This window comes from Stylophora pistillata, chromosome 2 (assembly GCF_964205215.1).
Source record: "Stylophora pistillata chromosome 2, jaStyPist1.2, whole genome shotgun sequence".
In the NCBI taxonomy this organism is placed as follows: domain Eukaryota; kingdom Metazoa; phylum Cnidaria; class Anthozoa; order Scleractinia; family Pocilloporidae; genus Stylophora; species Stylophora pistillata.
Window position 1 is genome coordinate 27131391 of NC_142520.1, and position 10424 is coordinate 27141814.

Below are 10424 nucleotides of genomic sequence, written 5' to 3' on the forward strand. Positions count from 1 at the left end.
TGACTTCAATGGGAAAATTACCAATACGATTGCATTGCGAGGATAGTCGTATCCTCTGAGCGAAAGATCATCGCAAATGTCAGCGAGAAACTGGAAAATGATGGACTTGCCGTGACCAGTTGGCAAGATGGCGAACACATCTTCACGATTAAGCAAAGCAAACAAGGCGTCGTTTTGTTCATTTGTGAGTTGATCTATCTCTGGAAAACGATTCTCCAGAATCAAAAGAGGCTATTGTGTTAAAATAACTTTCCGATAACACCCTGTTCTGATGATAAATATACTAAAATTTGTCTTCTTTTAAAGCGTGTTTACAAGTCTCGTAGAGCAATGCGGTCTTGAGGTGTGATACTTGCCACACTCCTGTGTGTATAATATTGGCAACGCAAAAACTACCAACTGGCCGGTCCTTCGGTACGATATCGGAATACTACACCCTCCCCCACATATTTTTTCACTGGCCAATCACAGGTATCGAAAAAATAATAGCCGGCGCTTGGCGCCGTTTTTTCAGGGAGAAGAGATTTATCCTATTTCTGGGACCAGGATAGATAAGAGGAAAAACAGTAATGGCAAAGCAAGCCCAAAACAGCAGAAATCGCCAAAAAACACGACGAATACGCAAAGAATGAGTAAGTTTTATTGATCTAGCGTGGAAAATGTTCATATTTCGGAATATTTAGTGTTTTAACTGGATCATATTTTATTTCCTATACTATTCCCTATAACGCATTAAAATTCTCAAAGGTTGTTCGCGTAACTTAACACTGCGTCACACAACGCGTGACGCTTCAAATAAATAATCCTTCGCTTTTGCTCGAGACGTGAACTTGGGACGCCTGTGGTTTCATCCTCCATATAAAAATCTACTGAAGGATCCAATCGCCAATGTTTACATAAAACGATTGTATTAATTAATCTAATTTAAACAATCAGCAAATGAACTTTTACTGTTCCCAAGGATGGTTGTTCTCATCAGTACGCTAACAATAGAAGTGATTTACAGTATTAGGTTTGTGCTTTAAAGAAATATATTTAAGTTCACACGAAAGATAAGTATAAACTTAAACAAACTTGGTTATCGGCCCAGCACTTTAAGCCTGACTGATACTAGATACCAAAATTCAGCCTCTTTCTAGGCCATGTCCACCACATTGCTTTACGCCAATTAAAAAGTGCTACGTAACGCCTGCCGTGCATTTTCCGCCACAGGAAAAACCATACAGGCCTTTTGCAGCCAGAATAATACTTATGGCTTTGTCTCTGACAGAGGCGGCAGTAAGCACTTTTATAGCCTACGAGCAGGTCGTTGTTGGTCTCGTCACGCAACGTTGGAGAAATGGCGTTGCGTGACGAATTCAAATTAGGGCTGTGAAGGACTGCTGGAAGCGTGGTGCCAATGCAGTTTATTTTTGCCACCAACTATGCAAACACCAGCATATGTTACTGTTACCCGTACTCTAAGAACCACAAAGAACTCTTAATAACTAACACTTCTAGAAGAATATGTTTCTTCTTTCTTGTTTTTTCCAAAAACCACAACAACTGCTCTTCTTTTAACTGTCCCGGATGTTGCCACGTCACAAGTCACATGTTTCCATTACGTTTACGCTCTAATATTACTAAGTGTCCCATTTCAACCCACATATCCAAAACTAACTCCTGCATGTCTTCTAAATAGTCAAAATATACCCTGATGGACGCAAAATTACAAGCACCTGCAATCATCAAGGGCCTCTCTTGACTCTTGTGATACAGAATGTTTCACGGTCTTATTCTACCGCTTCAAAATACCAAATTAAGATCAAAGAGGCATTGCATATTAAGTGGGAAAAACCCATTCTTAATCAGCAATTGAAGCATCTAGAATTGTCTCTTTCCTTTTAATTATGTTGTTCCTTGGTCTTTTATTTTTTAATTATGGCAGTTAAAACGTCTGGATGCCAGAACCTACATACACGAAAGCTGGGCGTCTAGGACGTGGCCAGCTAACATGTTTAGAATTTACATTTGTACCCCCCCCCCCCAAAAAAAAAAAAATAGAAAAAAAGAAAAAAGAAAGAAAAACTAATACAAAATCATAAAAAAAAGCTTCTAAAAAAAAAAAAACCCTAGTGGTTAGTCCCTAATGTCTTAAAAACTCAACAAAATAACACTTGGCTAAGATGAAGCCTCCAACTCATGACTTTCAAAGATCTTGCAATCTTGAGTGAACTGCTGATTACAGACTTCTGCATTCTGCCTATTATTGTTATTTTTATTATCATTATTATTATTATTATTATTATTATTATCATTATTTTTTTCTTGGTCTAGTCAAGCGCGCGCTATTTACATTTTTCGCGTATTTAATATTAAATTGTAACGTAGCCCTACACGTAGTTTGTAACGTACCTGAATATAAATTCAAATATACAACCGTTAAAAGCTCATTTGCAACTGAGGATGACATAAGAATGTCGAAACAGGTCTTGGAAGTTTAAACTCAAAGTTGTCGTTTCTTTATTGAGAGTTATTGTCACTCTGCTGTCTTTACGTCCTTTTAATAATAATATTAATAATAATCAGTTTAATTACTCTTTTTGTAGCTTACAGCTAAATTACAAGAGTGGTCAAGGTACAAACCATATCTTTACAATAACATGAAACATTTTACTAAGAATATCTATATGCAATAAATTTGTCGAGACGGTTAGTAAAAGCCATAGCGGGATCATCTCTAAGAGAGCCTGAGCGTACATTGTATCCACGGGAGACAGTTGTGCGATGTGGCAGCAAGTTAGTAAGGACACCAGTGTCCCGAACTCTCTGGATAGACTTAGCGCATGTAGCGGCACGCCGATCAGAGAGAGTGCAAAGACCACACAGCACAAGTGCGTCCCTGTAGGGAAGCCCAGGAAAGTTTATTTGCAAGGCTTTTATCTGCACACTCTCAATTAGGAGGCTAAGATAATCAGGCAGGTTTGCACAAACTGGGAAGGCATACTCTAACACTGAGCGAATCAGGCTGGAATACACCATAACTAACTACCTTTCCAAAACACCTGACTTCTTCAGACAACGCAGTGCGAACAGGCGTTTGCGAGCTCTCTGAACAGTGTACACATGTGCAATCATTTGACTACGCATGTGCAATCATTTGAACACGCACTCGAATTGCGCACACGTCATGGTTGTTCATGCTCGTGCGTGAGTGGAAAAACTCGTTGCGAGAAATCATTTACCCAAACTAGATTTAGCGTCATTTTGAAGGTCATTTTATAGGAAACGTACTACGTAGTTTGATGGAATTCAGAAAAATGGCACATGATGAAAATCAAAGGCTCTGTGAGCCAAATCGCGAATTGGATAAGCCAATGTAATTTGTGTGGTCAATAGAAATGGGGGTTTGATTTCCATACTAAGGTATGAATTGTTAGACTGGTAAATGATCATTATGAGGAGTGTGATGTCAAACTAAACTAGGCCTCAGACAGAAAATATGGCCTAATTAGGATTTAGTGCAAGACAATCACTGTTCTAAATTTTACTGTAAAGGTTTATGTAATGAAAGTTCAAAAGAGTGCTGTTTTGTTTATCAAAAAACTATTGTTCCAATATTGAACTCAGTATTTGCTTGCGATGCAAGCATAGGAATGGGCATGTAAAAGCTTATGCGCTGTATGGAACGCACGGACATAAGGATAAACATATATGCATATTGTTATCAAAACGTTGCTTTCTTTTTATGCTTATACTGTCTAGTTAAGACTTGGTTGGCATAAGCGTAAGGATTAACATAAGCGAAAGACTAACAGGCAATCAGCAAGCACTATACTGCTTATACCAACCATGTCCGTATTAAACATAACATCGACTGAGCGCTTGTGCTCATGTTTATGTTGCAGCTGTGCCTATGCACCTGCGCATTAGCTTGTTATGTTCATGCCTATGCTTGTGTTGCAACTGAGTACCGCGCTTGAAGCCTGTCCTGCACTTCTGAGATAATTATTAGCACAGGGATGAAAACAAGCACAAGGATGTTCACACCACTCTAAAGTTTATGTTTTTCGGAATTCTTATTGTAAGTCAGTGGATACTGAAAACAAGGATTTTTTCCTTATTTTGAGAGTCAATTCCTTGAAATGTAAGGATCAAGATTTCGGCTTTTAAGAATTTTATACTCTCCAATAAAAGTTCCTCAGTTTAAGAATACCACCATTAAAAATAAGATTTACATTCCTTGCTTTAAGATTTATGACTTCGAATTCTCATTTTAAGGGTATTTCCACTGTTGAAAAAATATCTTAAATCCTTGCTTTTAGCAAGTATTCATTCTATGTAGAAAGGTTCTTCTTCCAACTAGATTTATGATGAATGCTTGCCAAAATTTCAGATTAACTGTGGAATTGTGCTTGTCAAATTCCCAAGGAAATATAACTATAAATATAATTTGAAAAACTTTTTTACATTAATTTTTCTTTCAACACACTCAATATCTGTGATTCATGAAACAAGACCACAGTTTTGAGTGTTCCTAGTTCAACCTAAATATAAAGCATTAGGAATATCCTTGTTGCATGTAATTCACAAAAAATTTTACTTCCAAATGACAATCAAAGAGGTTGTCAAAATAAATCATAAATTTATAACTTCCAGAAGAATAAGCATGGATTGTAAACTGCTACCATTTGTAATTTTTATTTACAATCATGTGATTATTATACGAAAAGTTACTGAACCAGAGTAAGGAATCTCAAACTAAATATAAACCACTAGTTGACAGAATTATAGTCATACACCAGCAAGGATATTTATCCTTGTGAAGGGATTGTTGTTGTCACTGTCAACTTAATTATTGTTTTAATCTTCAATAGGATTCAAAAGAAAAGTTGCTGTATCAATTTCTTGAAGAACATTTCCTAGGTGTAAAGTCTCTATGACGAACATTTAGTTACAGGCAAATCTGTAACAAGATTTTTGACAAAGAGGAAGAGTAATTTTCGGTATGATTCAAAGGAAAGGCTACTTTACCTATTCCTTGAGGAATTTGTGTTTGTCATGAAGCCGCTATATACTGTTTATTTTAGTGTTGGTAAATCTGCATGAAGATTTTTATTGAATAGTTAAAATTTCAGCATATTACGTTAACATGTAGCTGTGCCATTTCTTGAAGAATTGGTGTTAGGTATAAACCCATGTCACTTTGCTGTACATTTGATCTACATCAAATGAAGTGAGGTCTGTAACTGCCAAAAGGCGTGTCCTTTCGTGGCCACTGACAGCAATGATTTCAAACGCTCGATAGAGGAAGAGGTTTGAACTAATAAAGAACCACAATGAAAATACAAGTTTACAAAATGCAGAAATATAAAACTGAAAGGCGGCTAAAGCGAACGCGATGAACATAATAACTAGGAACTTACATTGTATCGGCGCTGTAGGCCGCGAAAAAAGGGCAACTACACCAGATGTTCTCTCGGTGAAATCAACGATGAAACTAAAAAGCTAGAATATTACAACATGTAAATCATAGCGAACGCGGGAAAGAAAAACAAAACGTATTCCCGAGGGAATGCTAATAAACTGAAATAGAATGCAAAGAATGCTAAATTCTACAAGGTCTAACTTAAGTCTTGCTTCAAAATAAAACTTGCTGCTGTGCAGGTATCTTCAGTTCAAAATGATGTAAAACATTTTAAATAAAGAACAATTTGGGTTGATTATGTCAGATTAAAAGTTGTTGTTGAGTTTGTAGTATGGCCCTGCTAAACTGTGTTACATGCACAAAATATTGATAGAAAGAACCCCTTCCTGGAGTGAAGATCTTTGCCTCAAGGACATAGGGATGATGTATTATTTAAAAATCTTTGAGGAGTAAGTGCTCTCTTTTGAGATCTTTACTTACTCATTATTAAAAAAATAGGTCTTACTATGAGAAACTTCAGTCACCTTAAAGTAAGGACTCTGCTATCAGTTTTAAGCTGTATTTGTCAGTGCATATTCCTTGTTTTGAGAACTGATAATTACACTCATTTTGAGTAATATCAATTTTCATCTTTAGAACTTCCTGTTCCTCACTCCAGGACGCATTTTTAAGAAAAAAAAATCCTTAATTCTTGAAAGGTATCTGGAAACATACAAACTTAACAGTGCACTAATAGCGCATACACAGTGTGAGTTACACAATTGAAAAAACAGCATATCGATTGATTGAACTTATGCTTAAGCTTCCTTCAGTGCAGTTTCCAATTGTGAACCACAATTGAACCGTCCTCGAGTAAACGTCGCATTTTGTTTAACTTCCTTTCTTTGTTTTCTTTGTTTTCTTTTTCGGACACAATAATCATTTTTCTGGATATATACATTTAAAAATAGAAGTATTGACGCCACAAATGAAATGTACGCTGCAAGAGGTAAAAGTGTATTCGGAGATTGGGCAAACTTTAATTAATTCACAAATGAAAAACCTATACTTTTTTACTCTTTCAAGATTATCATTGCCTTCTTTTTCGCCCCAACACTATTCTTAGCAACAAAGGTCGCCACTTCGTCTGCTTATCACTCGCCAAAAACTATCAAATGCATTCAAAAGCCTAAAATAGAAAAAGTATACAGGAATCGACCAATCGAGCGAGCAAGCGCCATTCATCACATCATAGCTACAACTCGCTCTTGCGCATGCGCGCAATTGACGAGTTAAAAAGCGTCATTTTTACCAACATTTTTTTGGAACTGAAGAGGGCACTTTGTTTTTTCGTGTGGCTCAAAGTCACTAACAACAAATTCCTCTAAAACGTACATATTCCTAATAAGGGAGAGTCTGTGCAAGGGCACATGTTAGTAAGATTTACCTTGACACGAAGCGAGCTAAAGTGCTCAACTGTTGACCTGTTATGACCCGATCGATCAATTCCTGAGAGTTAAAGGGATAAGTTCATTCATCTCACAGGTAAAAACATATTTGAGGGGAAAAATACATAGCGTTTTTTCTCTTACTAGGGGCTAATTGTGAGCAAAGATGGAGACAGTTTGCATTTTTGTTTGCATTTTTGTTTGACTTTTTGCACGCATGTTCTCTTGAATGCAAAACTCACAAGAGATAAACAGAAACAAGCTAGCCGAAATGAGGGTGTGGGCCAAAATGCATGGTCAATTTTCCAGAAAATGAAATGTTAGCCAATAACAGGGCAACGACTGCTTCTGGGCTATATGAAACTGAAACGGTCTTGAAACCTATTAGGTTTAAATGTTAGGTCTGGAGATTTGAGAGTGATGCGCTGCCGCCTGATTCAAAGGAGAACGTCGGTTTTGAGCCCAAAGAATCCTTTCAACGATAAGTTGGACGGTTCTTGCAAATTGTGGTGAGTCACCTGATATATTTATTGAAAATGATAATTTTATCGTTGCTCCAAGGATGCGAATAAAAGAAAGACATTAGTTTAATGACCTTAAATGCTTGCCTTGCCAATGTAGCAAAAATGGAGGGTTGAGATAAGCATTCAATTTCAAGTGCGATACTAAGAGCAATTTGTGGTGGGTGAAGTTCTAACAAGGCTCTTCAAAAATAAGGGCCTGGGAAGTAATTTCACTCATTCCACTCTAAAATTCTACTGGCTAAGTCTCTTCGCTTTACTAACTGATGACACAAAGCATCACACAGGACCTCAAATGTTGCAGCTGGTCCTTCCTTCTGTTTCCAGTGCAGTAACATTTTGTAGGCTTTTTCAGAATATTCCTCATTTTCCTTGTGAAACGCTGTAAGCTTTGCCTCCGCGATTTGTAGGCGACGTCCAAGTGGCTGCCAGCTTTCGGCGATCTCTTGTGACAGCCACTCTAAATCTTCGTCTTTGGGCACTCTTTCTTTGACATAAAAGATAAGAATAGCAAAGGAGGGCGAATGTTAATCAAGTCGAATGTCAAATACAACCCTCGCCAAGTCTCTCTGAAACTCCTTTCCCTTTTTAATATCTAAACATATTATACTTCTTTTTTTTTCATATTTTTAGGATTTTCTCTGAGGCGGGAAGGGAAAGGGCTATTGAATTTTGGTCAAAAGTTAAAAATGAAAAAGCTTAATTAGGCACATATTGGGCCATTTTGCAATCTTATTTCCTTATTCACTTTACAAATGAATTCAGTGCCTGAATTAGAAGTTCAGTTGTCTCTACCGTTCGAAGTCCAAGATAACTGTACCGTTGTGCTGTAACTTCAAACCATTGCAACTCTCTTGTGGTGTTTGACCATCAGAATTGTACTGCTGTTGTTGTTGTCTATAAAGGATATTGTTGAAACTACGAGCAATCATTGCTCCTCTCCAACCCCCTTCCTTCTAAATAGCTAAACGTGGAGAGGAAAGAAAGGCTGCACGACAGACTGTTGTCTTCAGACTGTTGAGTCGACAAAATTACCCGCAGCGGTTCGGTGTAAATGCTCTAGGGCACGAAAAACGAGCAACCATAACTAGGGACGCTTCAGCTATAAAATTTGCCAGAAGAAGATAAAAGATTGGCTATCAGTTGAATCAAAGAGCGAGACGTAACAGTTAGGGTTGTGCCTTGGGTTTCAAGAACAGCACTGAGCTATTTCAGCACGAGTTGAAATAGCTCAAATAAGCTGAGGATGGGTCGTGGACAAAGATATAAGCGTGACGCTTAAATAAAAAGTTCAGCACTGATCGACCGTTACTTAAGTTGTGCCTTACGCTAACAAGTACTTAAATATGAAAGAAATCAGATCTTCTACTAATGCTACAAAAGGTTAAAGTTCCCAAATTTGCAAAAACACCGATTCTAGTTCAATCACAAAAAGAACTTCTAAAAATAATAGTAATGTTGTAACAACAACAGTCAATATCATCGATAATAGTATTGACAATTATGATGATAATTTGACAAGTAATGTAATACAAAGTTGTATTCTCATTATAAATACAATGCAACACTTTCTAACAACCTGAGTTTTACGGGGAATAAATATGCAATAGCAACATGCAGCTAGAAAGATATACAATAAAAAAGAAAATTAAGCACAAAACGTTAAATGGCAGAACTACCTTTTTCTAGACAGAGTTTCTTTTCCTCTGGAGGCTTAACAGGGCTGTGTGACAATAATTGTTCAATTGGGCGCTTGCATGTTGACCGGTGCACACTTTGGGTGGAAACGCCTGCATTATAACAAAAGTTAATAGCGTATAGAGGCTACTACCTAAGTTTGTAGGATTAATTGTATCCGATGACGTTAATATAGAGTAGTGTGTATCAATAGTTCTATTCTAATCAAAAAGGAGCAACAATTCTTTGTCACATTTTCCAAAGGGGACTTTTCTAAGAACGAAATTTGATCTAAGATTACAGTTGAAAAGCAATGTTAGGATGCATTAGATTTTTCGGGCTTATTATATTCTAGAATTTTAATGATAACCAGAGTAAGACTGAAAATTTATCATTAACGCATTTTCCAAACTGGTTCGCGCTACTCATTTTCACTTGAAAATTCAAAGAGGAAGGAGGGACACACCCACCGGCTCTGTACCGAGTTTAGGTGACAGGAGAGAAAACTGCATTACTGTTCATCGCTGCTCATCGTGAGGGAAACATGCTTTGATTTATTCCAACATGAAATTAGGCAAGTTATTTTGACCTTACGGTGAGAGAACGTGATGTGGTCGCCATATTAACACAACAAAAATGAAAAAAAAAACCTCCAGTCGTGCATTTCTAGGTTTGCAAATTTAACAATATGGAATATCTTATAATATCTAATCAACACGACAACCACAAAAACAACACCAAAACTTAACTTACCAGCTCCTTTTTCAAAGTCGGACAAAGCCTGCAAATCGGAGGAAATACATGCAATATCACAAATGTTTAAGGAATAACGAAAGTCCATCAATTAAATAATAACTGAACAATAAGGAAGGTGATTTAGGTAATTCAGTGGAGAAAGAGTATTGGAGACATAAAAAGTTACTTAGAAAGCTCTTAAAAAGAGGAAGAAAAATGTCTTAAACTTGTTTACCATGCCCGAACGAACACAAGCCCGTGAATTGGCGGGGAACTAATTCGCGCTATTTTCAAGGTCAAGGGAACTGTCCAGTTTTGGTTGCTTTTTTCAAAGTTGGATGCCAAGGAATCGCCATACTGAACCACTCTATGGTTACCCACGGTGTTCGCTTTCTTCGCATTTTTCTTGCTAATCTTGGCTTTTTTTAGGATCTAGTTTTTGGGATTAGCTTTTCAAGCGTTTCTAAAGAGCTTGCAAGCTTCCCTACTCACATAACGTCGTTCGACACCACCACAGCTTTACAGACGGCGTTTCCGTATCTTTTGAGTTGATGGTATATAGAAAATATTTGACTTCTAAGTCGAAATCTGCCATGAATAAATTGGATTCTGCAGACCGCGAGGTTAAAGGTCAGCGACATGATCAACATCATACGA

General features: G+C 37.2%; 1 protein-coding gene and 1 pseudogene across 8 annotated transcripts in view; both read right to left on the minus strand.

Moving 5' to 3' along the window:
- Nucleotides 1-4661: 4661 nt before the first annotated feature.
- Nucleotides 4662-10424, minus strand: part of LOC111319920 (uncharacterized) — a 29586-nt gene continuing 23823 nt past the window's right edge. For 5 of the 7 annotated variants that reach the window (XM_088749892.1, XM_088749891.1, XM_088749896.1 and 2 more), the window contains 3 exons: nucleotides 9786-9813; nucleotides 9035-9145; nucleotides 4662-7848 (listed from right to left, as the gene is read on the minus strand). In XM_088749892.1, coding sequence (XP_088606018.1) covers nucleotides 7568-7848; nucleotides 9035-9145; nucleotides 9786-9813 — 420 coding nt within the window. In that variant the 3' untranslated portion in view covers nucleotides 4662-7567. The remainder of the gene's footprint in view (nucleotides 7849-9034; nucleotides 9146-9785; nucleotides 9814-10424) is intronic. The other 2 variants (XM_088749895.1, XM_088749897.1) reach the window with 2 other exon arrangements.
- The window catches only part of LOC148738110 (uncharacterized), a 6239-nt pseudogene continuing 4849 nt past the window's right edge, over nucleotides 9035-10424 (minus strand). The window contains exons 1-3 of the transcript XR_015996913.1: nucleotides 10260-10424; nucleotides 9786-9813; nucleotides 9035-9145 (exon numbers count right to left, since the gene is read on the minus strand). The exon at nucleotides 10260-10424 is cut by the window's right edge and continues 4849 nt beyond it. The product of XR_015996913.1 is annotated as an uncharacterized LOC148738110 (transcript). The remainder of the gene's footprint in view (nucleotides 9146-9785; nucleotides 9814-10259) is intronic.